The sequence below is a fragment of the Balaenoptera musculus genome, chromosome 8 (assembly GCF_009873245.2).
Source record: "Balaenoptera musculus isolate JJ_BM4_2016_0621 chromosome 8, mBalMus1.pri.v3, whole genome shotgun sequence".
Classification (NCBI taxonomy): Eukaryota; Metazoa; Chordata; class Mammalia; order Artiodactyla; family Balaenopteridae; genus Balaenoptera; species Balaenoptera musculus.
The window spans coordinates 14525315-14540054 of record NC_045792.1 but is presented as its reverse complement, the minus strand read 5'-3'; the positions used below and the strand labels follow the sequence as shown (position 1 = coordinate 14540054).

The 14740-nt window shown below is 52.7% G+C and overlaps 1 protein-coding gene across 9 annotated transcripts in view; it reads left to right on the top strand.

The window, feature by feature from the left end:
• The first annotated feature begins 1887 nt into the window (after positions 1–1887).
• Positions 1888–14740, top strand: part of TMPRSS4 (transmembrane serine protease 4) — a 37967-nt gene continuing 25114 nt past the window's right edge. For 3 of the 9 annotated variants that reach the window (XR_005020938.1, XM_036861028.1, XM_036861026.1), the window contains exon 1: positions 1888–2149. Coding sequence is in view for 8 of the 9 variants with exons in the window: in XM_036861028.1 (XP_036716923.1) it covers positions 2147–2149 (3 nt within the window). In the remaining variant the exon portion in view is untranslated. The remainder of the gene's footprint in view (positions 2150–14740) is intronic. The other 6 variants (XM_036861030.1, XM_036861029.1, XM_036861032.1 and 3 more) reach the window with 3 other exon arrangements.

Here is a 14740-nt window from a genome sequence, read left to right as displayed (position 1 = left end):
AGGAGCAAGAGGAAAGAAAGGAGGGAGAAAAAAGGAGGGGACTCAAAGAGATGGTTGGAAAAGAGAAAGAGCCATCAGAGACGGGACACAAAGGAGCTGAGGGGGAGTTAAAGCTGCCTCTGGCTGAATGGGGGCAGGGGGCTGGGAGCGTCCAGCCAGCTGGTCCCCCCAGCACCCGGGAGGAGGGGCCCTCCGCTCTCTCCAGGCCTCTGTGCCTCCACCTGTACACCGTGCAGCCTCCTCCCCACAACAACTCTGCCTCGTCCTGCCCACCTGTCTCCTTCCCAGGCCTCTCTTCAGGCTCCCAGACCCACTTGAGCTGGAGACAGGAGGGCTGAGTAATCATCCCTCCAGCAAGCCTCGCCCAGCAGCATTCTTGCCCAGGCAGCTCTACCTCTTTCCTGGTTCATCACCTGAGCACCCAACAAGGAGATGCAAGCCTGGGGCCTGATGTTTAGCCTGGTACATAGAGGAAGCAAGGTCAGGAAAAGCCTGGTTCAGGGTGGCCCCCTGGCCTCCCACTGCCCGACTGCTGGGTCCTCCTTAAGAGGGACATGCCTGCCACGGTCTTCGCAGCCTGACCCTTGAAGTCACCTGTTCTGAGAGATCACGGGCACTTGACTTGGCCCAAAACTTCCGATTCTGAAGGCCATCACCCTAGAGTGGGGAAGGATGGTGGGCCCAAGAGACCCTCTAGACCAGCTCAGATCTCTGCTGCTCAGAGATGAGTCCAAGGCCACACCTGATGGAACAGCCAAGATCAGGCCAGTAACCGGTTAAATCTCGCCAATAGTCCTCCTTCAGTTCAGACGTCACCGGGCTCTTGCATGTGGCATATCTCCCCAGACCATCACCCAGGGCTTTCAGACACATGCGTTACATTCAGCCCTGAACCGGGCTCAAGCCCCAGCTCTGCCAAAAACCCAGTGTGATTTGGGGGCCAGTCACTTCATCTCCACGAGCTATGATTTCCTCAACTGTCAAATGGGAGCAAAATATTCCTCATGGGGTTATGGTGAGAATTAAAGAGATGATACATACAAGCATGTTATCAATGGATGGGCCAATACAGAAGTCTAACCTGGGCTGGTCTCTGGGGAGGGTCAAGGCTGAGAAATGGACGAAAATCTAGACTTGTTCAGAAACCGACACTAATTTACCGTGTGATCTTGGACATCCCTTGTGTGGGAATTTAGCTTCCTGACCTACAAAAGGGATGGGAGAAGACAGTTGTCCAAATCCCTTCCAGTTCTGTGGTTCTGTGGTTCCAAGGTGTCGCCTTGCACATCCCCTGGCCAAGGGGCGGCTCCAGACCTCAGGATACAGCAGGATGTGAATCCGCAGTGACCCTGCTGGGTGATATTCAAAATAGTAATAACTGGTGAGGCAGGGGCAAGAAATGCTCAAAAGGGATGTTGGCTGGTACTCCGTATATGAACCTACGCAGGACAGCTTCACTCCAAGGTCCAGGGAAAGGTAGGGAAACCTGTTCTCCACGGACTTCCCAATCCTGTTGCCCCACTCATGGCAACAATCCAGTTCCACTGAGCACTAGATTCTGTCAGCCCACTCCCCAAACTCCTCCACCTCCCCACAACCCCAAACAAAACACCCACACAGTGAGAACCCCAAACAAAACACCTGCAACTGGAAGAGATGAGAAAGAGAGAGAGAGAAAGAGGGCCTTCTGACATCATGGACAGCCAACACCCGGTTGGGTGGAAGCCATTCAGGTGGGAAGGCTTTTATAACATCTAGGTGTGTCACCTGTTCTGAGGCCGAAGGCCCAAGCATGACTCCAGGTGTTGTTCCAGCCCCTAAGACGAGTGTCGGATTATAAGACGCATAATCATTCCAGTTTGGCAACTTCAACTGTAGGGTTGCTTTAATTGACCTGCCCCATAGTCTCCAAATCACTCCTGGAAGACAGCGGTGGGAGGGACGCAGCCAGCTCCGCAAGGGGGAGAGAGATGCTGGACGCTAGGGACCGAAGCCTGCCCTGCACTTAGGCCTCCTCCAGCCAATGCTGCCAGGGATCACTGACCTGCTGGCCAGCCAGGGCCCGATCCCAGGAGGCCCTCCTCCTGACTTGCCGACGTCGCTCAGCTCCAGGCCGTAGAGAATTCGGGAAGGTCGCAGAGCCAACATGGTGAGTGTGAAGGCCTCTGCTCCGAAAACTGGTGGAGGGAGGGTATCCCCATAAAAGGCCCTTCGGGCAGCTGAGAATTTTGCAACACCTTCCAGGTTAAAAAAAGAAGTCACACCTGAATCGCCCCACACTATAGGGGCGATTATAGGTGTCGGTCCCCACCTGCCCTCCTCACCAACAGCCGTTGCACCAGCACCAAGCCAGGGCCATCCTGCCTACTCTCTTGCCCAGGGTCTCCTGGTCTGTTGGCTGGAGACTGGAGCCACTTTTCCAAGGCAAGGGGCTGCTTTGACACAATGGTGGCCCTCTGCTACCTCTCTGGGGAAACTGACTCCTTTTCTTTTTAAAGAAAAACAGTGGAGCACTGCCTCAGAACAATCTGGGGTGCCATGGCGATCTACTTGCCCCTCCTTTTGGCTCTGCTTTCTCTCCTCCTCCTCTGAACAGCGAGAGCTTCTCCACTGTCTTGGGGGCAAAGAGAATCAATCCCACCTTTCAGGGAGGACGGCTGAGGACAGGGAGGGGAGGAGGTGGAAACCAGGAAACTTCCTTCTCTGATTGCTGGCCAAGATGCTGCAGTTGCCAACAAGCAACGTGAAGATGAAAGGGGAGGGAAGGTAGGGAAGGGAAGGGGGAGCATTAGGTCCAGGAGAGAAGGGGGTGACCTGCTGGGCCCCTCAGGTGACAGTCTCCTGACTCCTGAGCACTTTCCGTGACACTCCCCTGAACAGTCTGGCAACGCTCTAGCCCCAGGGCTGGGGGAGCTGGGGCCAGAAAGGGGAAGGGGTTCGCCTGCTTTACTCTGCAGTTCCCCAGGATTGAAGCACCAGCCTTCTATGTCCCGTCCCTAGAAGCCCAGCCTGTTTGCAGAGAAGCTCCATCCCGCTGGGGCTCTCAGGAGGGAAGAGGAAGCGGTGCCAGCCCGCCTGAATGTCAGCGGCTTCTTGGTGGCACTTGGAGCAACATGGAAGGGGGCAATTTGGGGGGCAGATGGCTGGGGCACTAACCGTAGAGTCAAAAGGTCACATGGCCAGCTCCCTTATGAGCTTGTTAGTCTTCAGACTTTACTCTGAGACTCACCATCTCCCTCTGTAAAACAGAAACATTATCCACATGACCCCCTAGGCACATACACAGGGTTAGTGGAAAGATTAAATGGGCTAGTGATATATGTGAATAGCCTCTGTAAACCAGGGAGCCCTGTACAGATGTCAGCATTTACGACTAAAGAAAAATCCGCTCCAGGGAATGGCAGGTGGGCGGCATGGCCAGCACTGACCCTCCACTGCCCAGAAAAGGAGCCGGGTGCTACTGTATGAGTGCATGGGGGCAAGTGGGCAAGCTGGGGAGGAAGGACCAGGCCCGGGGCCCCAGAGGCAAGGCAGCAGATTTACCCACGATCCAGGATGGGACCCAGGGAGCTTCTGGGCCCTGAGCTAACCATTAAACCACCCGTACCTGATAATCCTGTTATTTCCCTGTAATGAGGCCCAGACAACTGTAGCTCCCAGCCCTCCCTCCTCCTTCCCCTCCCTGCTTCCTCCCACACCCTCGGGCCGCTCCCTAGACAGAGTCCTGCACTGGTGGCTGTGTCTTCATGATGGTTCTCCTTCAAACCTATTCAACCAGGTACACCAGTGAGACAGGAGCTGGGGAGGGCCCTGGGCAGAGGTCTGAGCCCCATCTCCCCTCAAGGGGAATGTGTCCCTTGATATCTGATACCCGCAGCTGAGCTCTGGAGGGAAGCCTGGGACGCTGGGACTAGCCATCCTGATCTTAACTCACTCCTGCCCCGGAGGCCCCAACACACCGTGAACCACCAGAGTAGAGTGTTCAGCACCTGAGGTCAGCCCAAACCTTGGGCCGCCCTGGAAGAAGCAGGTCCTCCCCACCCTCTCCTCCTTGACTTGCCAGCTGGTACAGACCCAGGGGGTTGCTGAGCTTGGCTGGGGCTCAGGAATGTGGCAGGTCAGCTGGGGTCCAGGAGCATGGGTGGGGTCCACCTCCAAGAGAGGCCGAGTCCAGGAGCCCACTCAGCCCTGGTGGCACCTTCCTGGCTCGTAGACAGAAGAGCTGGGCAAGACCCAAGAGGGCAAGACAGGCAAAGAAGGGCTAGGCCCCCTCCTGTTCTCAGGCCCCCTCCCTACCTGATGTGACCCCCAAAGTAGCTCCATCCTTCCAACCACCATTTAATCAGCCCCCGCTATTGGCCAGCCTCCAGACGGCTGGAAGGAGGGCAAGAGGGTACAATGCCTAGGTTCTGCCCTGGAGGTGCTCGAAATCCAGAGGAAGGACAGCTCCTTAAGCAAAGGATCCTAAGGGAGTTTGACAAATCCAATGACAGAGGTGGTGCAAGGTACCCCTGGAGCAGACGAGGCAGTAAATTCTCTCTCGGGGTTGTCAGGGAGTTGTCCCAGAAGAGAAAGTACTTGCACTAGACCTTGAAGGACGAGCAGGCTCTCTCCAGGCAGAGAAGGTGGAAAGGGTACTCCAGGCAGAGGGAAGCGCATGGGAACAGCAAGAAAGCGTGGCCGTGGGGGACGAGGGGGAGGGTGCTGTGGCTGGAGCAACGGGCGCAGGGGGCACAGCTGAGGTCTGGGCCCCGCGGGGTGGTCGCGCAAGGCTCTGCACGGAGCTCAGGTTGAGGGTCCCCCCTGTGCCCTGCAGCTCAGGGGGGCTGGGCCAGCGTGGAGTCCCAGCAGCTGCCAGGGGCTCATGCCTTGGGCTGAGCCACCCCCAGAATCTGGCACAGCCCACCCTTGACCCCTCCCAGGCAGGGCAGCAGGCGTCCAGCTCCACTCATTCATCCCAAGAAATGGGCAGCATGCCTCCTCTGTGCTCACACTAGACCTGCTGGTGAGAGAAAGCAGACGTGGGCCCTGCGCCCACTCAGCGTCTAGAGGGAGTGGAGGGTGGGGAGGGGTAGATGGTTATCAAACAAACACACCAACTCCTGTTTCACTAACCACTGACTTACAGGCTGTGATGAAACACAAGGGGAGCTGTCAGAGCCAGACCAGGGCGTGGGCCTTGCTGGAGGTCAGCAGAGGCCGAGGGCTGCATAGTAGCTGGGATGGGAGGAGATGGGCCGTGTCAGGCAGAGGGACCAGCTCCTGAGAATGTGGACGTACATCCCCAGGCCCTCTTCCGTCCCCCAGGGCTCTTCACTCCTGCACTTCGGGTGGAGTTCTGTGCCTGGCTACTGACACGGAGAAGCGGTTTAGAAGTCAGGCCCGGTCCATGCCCCCGGGCCTCTCCCTCACGCTCTCCACCTCCCCTCTGTGCAGTTGAGACCCCAGTGGTCATCTGCAGCAAACGCCCTTCACTCCCAGCCTGTGCCCTTGACGAAGACTAAGAAAATCTGAGGAGCTGAATGTGGGAAGTGAGGAGAGACTAGTCCAGGGCAGAGAAGAAAAATGGAAGCAACCAAAAACAGGGCTCAGGAACTCTGCACAAACTTTCCGAAGCTCCAGAACTAACCCAGGACAGCAGGAGACAAATGCTCTCAGGCCTGAAAATCTTGGCGGGCCTCTCAGATTTCCCAGGCAGCTCTCCTCCCCTCAGCCTTCCTTCTTGTTCAGATGAAAACATCTACCTCTATAAAGCACCTCAAATGCCCAAGCAATGATTCCCCCAGACAGTGATTCCCCCAAACCTGAAATGCATTCACCTGCCACATTCTCTTATAAACCTGTTGCCACCAGACTATGAGCTTCTAGAGGAGGGTCTGTGTCTTTTCCATCTTTTTAGCCCCAAACCTAACACAGGGCCTGGCACGGAATATTCCTGCGGGAATAAACATTTGTGAATGAAGGACAAATAAATGACCAAAGACTGGAACCCCTATAATGAGCGGTCTGATTTATCTGACACTGAAAACAAGATTAGCCAAGTCAGATTGAAAAAGATACCAGACGCTGCTGGAGCTGTTACCAAGCTGCTTGCATCCCAGACAGGGCTGGCGTGAGGCCTGAGCCCACCTGGAAACCCCAGTGATGGGAAAGAGAGAGAGTCTGAGCAGAACCAAGGCGGCAATCCCCCTGTGCCGTGCTCAACTCCACCTCGCAGCCTGCAGCTCTGACTGTCAGGATTGCAGCAGAGAAATTCGTAAACAAGACTCAGAACCGCAACACCTCTCCCCCACCCCTCCCTCCCAGAGCAGCTTCCAGCTTCCTGGCATAATCCGCATGCAACCAGAAACTCTCACAGGGTAGCAGGTGAAAGAAATACTTGCGGAAGAGGGCGAGAGACTGAGTTGGCACCCGTTCGGGGATGGGCACCCGTCCAGGGATGGCAGCAGTGCCTTCCGTCACAAAATGTTCTGCATATCACTCTGGCTGGGCTCTGCCTGCTGACGTGGCTGATGCTTTAGGCATTTCCTGCAGTCTTAATTTCTTCCTTTGTAATACGCATGCATTCATTCAGCGTGTGTTTCCTGAGCATATGCTATGCGCTGGCTAGACACACTGGGAGAGTCAGAGAAAAATACCCAAAATCGAAGCCATCAGTTCCCTATGCTCCATGGACGAAACAGAGGCAGGGGAAACTACTTCCCCTCACCTCAGGCAGAGCAGGGCACTCGTTCACCCATGGATGTGAAACAGAAAGGGGGCAACGGAGCTGAGGTCACCCCACTTCACCGTCATCCCATTCCCACCCTGACTCTGGGACTTCACTCATGATCACATCTCTGATCCTCAGAGAGGTGGGTTCTGCCAGGCTGTCGGGAGGACCTACCCTGGTGCGGAGGGATCACTGATGCGCTAGAGAGAATAATAACGACAGCAGCCATATCTCACCTCCACCCAAACACAGCAAGCACAGCGTTCTGTGGTTTGAGAAGCACAGTCACATCCAGAATCTCCCTGGATCTTACCCACAACTCTCTGAGATACAGTGATCCTCCTTGTACAGATGAGGGGACTGAGACTCAAAGAGCTCAAGTGACTTGAGAAGGGTCACTCAGCCACCAGGAATCAGGGTTGGACTCTAGGCTCTGGGATTTGGGGATTGAGTGCCCGGCTTTTCCTTCATGCCCTCTGTCTCCTCTAAGATGTGGACCCATAAGACCTGGACTTGAACTAGAACGAGAACTTAAACTAGAAAGGACCAGGGGACCCCACGTTCCTATCTAGAAGCTGATAGATTTTATGATGAAGTATGCATTTAGGGAAGACTGCATCAGCTGGTGCAATCAAGTGGCAGAAAGACAATGTCATTTCTGCAAGGAGACTGCATCTCTCGCTAATCTACTAAAGGTCACTAAGGAGGAAAAAAACACATGGACACAGGAAACCAGTGGACATAATTAACTTAGACTTTCAAGAAGACCAAGAAAAAGTTTCATGCCTGATGCTGCTTAGGAGAAAAAAAGACTCAAGTTACCATGAGATCACTAAGGATAGAAAATTGATTTAAAGAGAGAATGTTACGAGTAAATCAGGCCTAGGACTAGTCTCACCCGTGGTTAACAGCAAGCTCTTCAGAATCACAGGCCCTAAAGAAAGGAGATCGTCCAGATAAGTGGTTCCCCAAAATTTGGTTCAGCCTCAGAGCCCTTTGCCCTCTGAAATCTAATGTAGAACCCCATGTGGAAAACAGAGAAAACCAGGGCTGCTGTGTTTGAAAGGACTGTGACCCCCAGCCACTCCTGCCCTCTCTCCCTCCCAACACTGCGGCAACCTCTGGGGGCTCCACCAAATCCCCCCAGGATGCCGTAGAGCCCTTATCTGGCCTTGCCTTTGTCTACTGTGGAAATTTCCTTCACGATCCAGCTTCTACTCAAGGTCCTTCTGTGGCTTAAAACAATCCTCCCCTTGCCAAGAGAAAGCCATCTTGCTGTAATTTCCCCATTCATCCTCAGCATCCTCTTTGCCTTCACCTTGAGGTGGCCCTACACATTTCAAAGGACCACACTTGTGCTACCCTGAATCTTCACTTCTCTGGCCTGCATCCTCTACCCTTTGTTCATGGAGAGATCACATTTGTCACATGACATCACTTTGGGTCCCCTAACTGCTCTGGTCACTCTCCCCCAGGGCACCCTAGTCCTTCAATTCCTTTCCTGAAGTCAGAGCCCTTGACCTAATGAAACCATAAAATAGCTACCATTTGCTTGGTTCCTACTACACATATGCTAGGCCCTCTACTAGGCTCTTTCTCATTAATAATTAATGATCTTTTAGTATCTATTATGTCAAGCACTTGCTAGGTTCTGTATTGATACTGTTATTAATTATTAATAAAAATAATACCATATGTACTCCATGGACACGAGGACTTTGCCTACTGGTTCACTGCTGTATATCCAGTCCCAGAACAGTGCCTTACTGAATGGACAAAGTATGATTATTGTTGTTGTTGTTATTATTAATATTTATTGCATTCCTACTATGTAACAGGCAATGTGCTACAGGCGGTACATAGTTTGGTCTCATTAAGAGGAAGACATTGAAATTCTGTCTCTCTGTCTCTGTCTCTCTCTCTCTCACACACACACACACACACAGAATTGAGGCTCCCAGGGGTTAAATAACTTGCCTGAGGCTCGTGCACCATCCAGTATAAAGCACAGCCTCCCCCAGCAGTTTGCAGCCCAGCACGGAAAAACTTCACCAAGTGTTCCCAGAGTTATGTGAGTGGGCAGGAAAGTGGCAAAGGAGCTTCGGGTTATACAACTACAAAGTAATAGATGCAGAGCAGTCACGGAAGCAGCACTGAGGCACTATTTACAGGATCACGAGTTCGGAGTTCATGGGCAGAGATCCGGAAATCACTACAGATTTTGGCCAGGAGATGGCAGCTCTTTGCTGCAGCAGCCAAACCAGCCCACTAGCGGCTGGTTCTCTGGCAGCAACCAGAACAAAAGAGAATGCTCTGGTCCCGCCCTGTGCAGACCCACCTGCAGAGCCTCCTCCAGCGCTGTGGGGAATCCTGCTCCCCAAGCCTCTGGGGTATGGGAGGGGATGAACTTTCATGTGCTAAACTCCTCTGCATGTCAAAGCACCGAACCACATGCATCATCCCAGTTAACCCTCACCAACAACCCTGTGAAACAGATCATATTCTCCCCATCTTACAGATGAGGAAACTGAGACTCAAAAAAATTAAGTAACATGCCCAGGACCACATGGCTGGTAAGGGGAAGAGCTGGATTCAGGCCAGTGCTCCTGACTCAGCGGTCAGGGGGTACAGAAGCAGGGACACCCCCCTCTGACCAGAGGATCTGAGACCCCTCAGACCACAAACACCAACCGAGGGGGACCATAAGCAAGTCTGTACAATCATGAGAGGACCAGATGGGTTTCCTGTGGGCTTGAAAAGGTGCATCGTAACTAGCAGGTAAAGCACCTGACAGAACCTTTCTCGCTGTCTGGTTTTATCATAGTTTTATCACACCTGAGTCCCAAAGGAGGAAACTGGGTCCAGGAAATGTTAAATGATTTACCTAAGGTAAATAATGGCTAAAAAAAAAAATAGCTCCACAGATAAACAGAAGAGTCAGACTTTATAATACCAAGTCCTTCTTTCCTCCCCACCATTTCTCTCCCGGTTAAAGTTTAAAGGACAATTCAGGACAAGCAAAGGGGAGTATGACTTTTCAAAGGCAATGAAAACTTTGTGGGGTTCTTTGACAAGCCTCAGCCTGCATCACAGATGGCCGTTCCCTAGTTCAGGTAAATTGCAAGGTTTAGAGAACCCTGCCAAGCTTTAAGATCCATCCACTCTTCCCAAAGGCAAACCCCCTAAGGGTCCCTGTCAGTCTAGGTGTCCTGACTCCTGCTGGCTCTCCTGTCCCCTTCAGCCATTGTGCAGTCATTGCATTCAGGTGTGCAGAAGTGGGGGCACCTTCCTTCCCATCAGATCCTGCGGGGAAGGGAAGGTGGGCTGGATGGACCCACTGTCCTGGGGCAGAAAGAAAACTGAATAAAGTAGAATTGTTGAGAGAACTCAGAGAGGCTGCAGAGACCAAAGGATGGCCCTCAGGTGACTGCTTCTCCTGAGACCAAAGGATGGCCCTCAGGTGACTGCTTCTCCTGAGACCAAAGGATGGCCCTCAGGTGGGATTTGTAGGAGTGGCAGGTAACAGCAGCATCACTTCGAGGCAAGGGCTCTGCACTGGGGAACCAGGGCTTCCTTCAGTTTGACTCAACCCAACAGGCATGTACTAATACCTCACTCCTGCCCTTCACAACATCTTGCCACGTGACCTGGGGAGAGCGAGCACAACGCCTCTGTGTCTCAGTTTCCCCATTTGTAGAACAGGAATTGTTACATCCTCGCCCTCTCCCCTGGCCCTACCTGGAGTTGAGAGCTGTGCCTGAATACAAAGGCAGACTCTTAAATGACAGCAGCTGAACAGCAGGCTGGCAGCAGGATAACGGCAGGCTGCTTGACACCTCCCTTCCACCCCAGGCCCTGCCCCAGAGCCATTATATGCTGGGAGAGGGCCAAGGTACTCAGCTCAAATTGCCAACAGGTCAGCACCTATCTGGCTTAGAACAAGGCAAAACCATTTTGCCTTGTTTTGGCTTAGAACAAGGCAAAATGGTTTCTAATTCAGCATCCGAGGCTGAGGTTGGTCCAAAGGAAAATGTGCTGCCGATAGGACACCTCAGCACAAGGCAGATTGAGTGAGGATGTTTCCAGAGGCCCCTTCGTGCCAGGGCTTGGATACCCACCTGTGCGTGGCCCGGACTGGGGGGATCTGCCTGGAGACAGGCTAACAATTCAGAAGACCGTTGAAAGCCAGCATGATTTGTCATCTCTGAGAACCTTCCATGCACTCAGGGCTACTGCATCACAGCCAGGCTTGTCTCAGGAAACTCACACCCTCCTCTCTTGACTCATGATCTCCCAGCCCTCACTTCATGTCCCCTCTCATCACCTTACCTGTCATAGCTGAGGCACCCAAGAGAGAGGGTACTTGCTCCAACCTGGCAAAGGCATCAGCCTGCAGATGGAGAGGACATAGCTGCTTGCCGTCAGGTTGGGGGTGGGATGCAGGTACACGGGTCAGAACAGTGTGAGGTCCCTCAGAGCAGCCCCTGAGCACCTGAGGCAGCCGATAGCTGAGCCCCACTCTGCAAGCTGACTGGAAGCAGCCTCTGGGTCCCCTGGCTCACCCAGAGATCTTTCCCCACCCCCTCCCCGGGGTTTTCCTCCCTGCTATGTCACCAGCCTTAGCAACCTAGCTGCCACCTGCCAGAGCCACAGAGGTCCTGCATATCCCATCACCTAGCAACAGCAGCATCCCTGCTCTAGGTTTTCCCAGAGAGACCATGGGAAGCCAGGGCTTTAGACCCCATGGGAGCCTGAAGCTGCCACAGGCCAGATCAGGACCAGAAAGCCCCTTTCTGCGGGCCCCTGCTTTTCTCCCTTCTTCTACACCCCAATCATCCCAGCTCTGCCCCTACCAACTTCGTTCCGGAATAAGGAATGCAGAGTCAGCATTGTGGAGAAGAAGAGAGAACTAAGGCCCCAGGGGCAGGGTGCTTGGCAAAGAAAGCAGACAACGAAGCTGGCCAGGCTTTCTGTTCCTTTGGCCTCTGTGAGCATTTGCCTCTTCATTGCCTCATTATTAGCCTGGTGGTACCCATTTCATTGTGTGGTTAGTAACCTCTTATCTGCTTCATCATCTCTGAGAGTTCCCAATTACCCAAAGGGAACTTGAGGTTCAGAGAGGTTGAGGAGCATGCCCAAGGCCACCCAGCAAGTAAGAAGACAGGGCAAGATGAGGGCTCATACTCCCCCAGCTGGGTCTTTGTCTTCTCGGCAGTACACTTAATCCTCACCCCCATTTAAAAACAAGAGCTGCCTTCCGTTTGATTCACCATCTCTGAGCTGGAAGGGAAACAGTTGAGATATTCTTCTGTGATTTGCAGCTGAGCTAAACCCAACCAGGAGTTTCTTGGGATCTAAAACAGCAGGGGCTGGGCTTCCCTGGTGGCGCAGTGGTTAAGAATCCACCTGCCAACGCAGGGGACGTGGGTTCGAGCCCTGGTCCGGGAAGATCCCACATGCCGCAGAGCAACTAAGCCCGTGCGCCACAACTACTGAGTCTGCGCCCTAGAGCCCGCAAGCCACAACTACTGAGCCCGCATGCCACAACTACTGAAGCCCACGCGCCTAGAGCCCGTGCTCCACAGCAAGAGAAGCCACCGCAATGAGAAGCCCGCGCACCGCAACAAAGAGTAGCCCCCGCTCGCCGCAACTAGGGAAACCCAGCTCGAGCAATGAAGACTCAAAGCCGCCAAAAATAAATAAATAAAATAAAATAAATTTATAAATGAATAAATAATAAAACAGCAGGGGCTGAGGAAAGAGAAAGGAAGGAGAAGCAGGTGAGAAAGGTACAAAGCAAATGGAAGAGAGGGAAGAAGGGGTACTAATATCAATAAAGTCCCTACTAGGTGCCAAGCACTGCAGTAGGCCCTTACCTCAATACAGTCTGGGAGGAAGGTCTTCTTACCCTTGTTTATGGACGATTTAGCAGATTCAGGAACCAGGCAGAGGTGGGTTTGCCTTCAGACTGAGGAAGGGCTGGGAAGATGCCGGGGGTAATTTCTGCATGTTGACTGCATGCTAATTACATGCAACTAGACTTCATTGCAGGGGAGCGGAGAATCAGAAGGACCCAGTACCAGCTGATGCCGACCAGATAGGTTCCTGAAACAGTGGGGAAATGAAAACAACTGTCCACCAAGTCCAAAAGGCTGGCCCCAAGGGCTGGATCTGTTACTTACTTGCTCTGGGGCCATGGAGACCACTCAATCTATAGGAGTCTTGGTTTTCTCTTGTGTAAAGTGGGGTAATTTCTCAGGGTTGTTGTGAAAGTATTTAATCCTCACAGCATTTACGAAAGACATATAACAATAGCCAACTGCAGAATTAATTTTTCTGCCTCCACATTTGGATCTTGGATTAATGTCTTTCTGCCACCAGTGACCAACTGAGAAACAGGGAAAGAAGATTCTCTGGGTGAATCAGAAAATGGGTGGGTGTTTTTCAACTAACTTCCACCCACCCACCCCACCTCCCACCTCCTCCAGCTCAGGCCCCAGAGCCCCAGGTATTCTTGCCCTTCCATTTGACTACAGACAGAAAGTGCCTCATTCCTGGATGAGCCCTGGGTCGGACCCCGGTGGGGCTGGCCCCATGAGTCAGGGCTCTGACGCAAACTGAATCAACAGAGCAGACGGGCCTGACCCAGCCAGTGGCCCCGACCAAAAGGAGAAGGCGAACGCCTCTGCGTGCGCTGGGGGCGGCCTAGGCTGTGGCAGTTGTGGCCAGGGGCTGAGTTCAAGTTGGGGGTAAACAGAGACGCCTCCAGCATAGCAGAGGAGGCACAGCCGGTCTTTGGTGGCCTCTCAGCCCTCTTCCCTCCATCAGCTACAGGGCAAAACATTTCCCCTGTCTGGCTGGTTTTCTCTCTACTCCAGAGACCCTTTCAGCCTTGCACACCGTGATCAGGAAGGGACCCACCACAGTGTTGGGGGCTGGGTCAGATCGCAGAGCCTTACCTGGTCGCCACATCTCTCAGCCTCCCTCCCTCCTTCCCCCAGCTCAGGATTGATTCTGGACTGAAAGGCGACACAGCTGCTGGGATCCCCATCTTTATCCTGCTCAGGAAAGTCACTGGCATTGATGTTGCTCAGCTGCCACTCGTAGGCCTAAAACGCACCCAACTCCCTACGCATTATCCCCGATGCCCTTGACTTTCAGCAGCTCCCCCTTCCCAGAATTTTAGCAGCTCTTCATCTCTGATCTCTGTGCTGGAGATGTTTGCCAGAGAGGCTTCAAGAAAAGCCAAAGAGTGGGCCACTAAATGGAAGAAGCCAGGCAGCATAAGAGGCAGAGCAGAGCAGCAGGAGGATGGGAGTTTGAGCCTCAAATCCCTCAGCAGAACCAGGCGGCCGCTCTTTTATTTTCACTTTGACCCTCAGGTGCACGGCCCTGGATAAATCATAATCATTGATTCATGGCATTTTTCACTATTGGTCCATGCGGGGCTCCCTGTAACTCACCACCTAGTTACACAGTTTCAGCAACGTAATAAGCCTCCATAAACCCACCACCCAAAACAAAAGCTAGACTTCAACAATAACCTACATCTAACCAGGAGATCCCCTTGCTGAGGTAGGTGGGCGAGTCCCTTTTGTTTATCAATTCAACAAATCTTGATTGTACATCTTCAATAGGCCAGAGATGGTGCTAGAATCATCCTGAATTCCATGTTCACCATTTCTTTGCTTTTTTGTAATAAAAAAGATACTGTGTTAGATGAAATCTTCTGGGACTTAATTTTTCCTTTAATATGAAATTGCTCACGCCGTTCATATTACTTTGTGGCACCACAGTTCATGTGTTTTGACTGCAGCATAATATTCCATTGTGTGAATTACCTCAGTCAGTGTCTTCAAGGCTGGCCTGGGACTGAACCCTGAAACTGCAATATTTTCCTTAATTTTTTCATTCAACAAAGATTTATTAAATACCCACTATGTGCCAGGTACTGTAGGAGACACCAGGGGTGCAGTAATGACCAAGATAATCGCAGCCTCTATCATTCTATCTTGCAGGGTTTTTTCC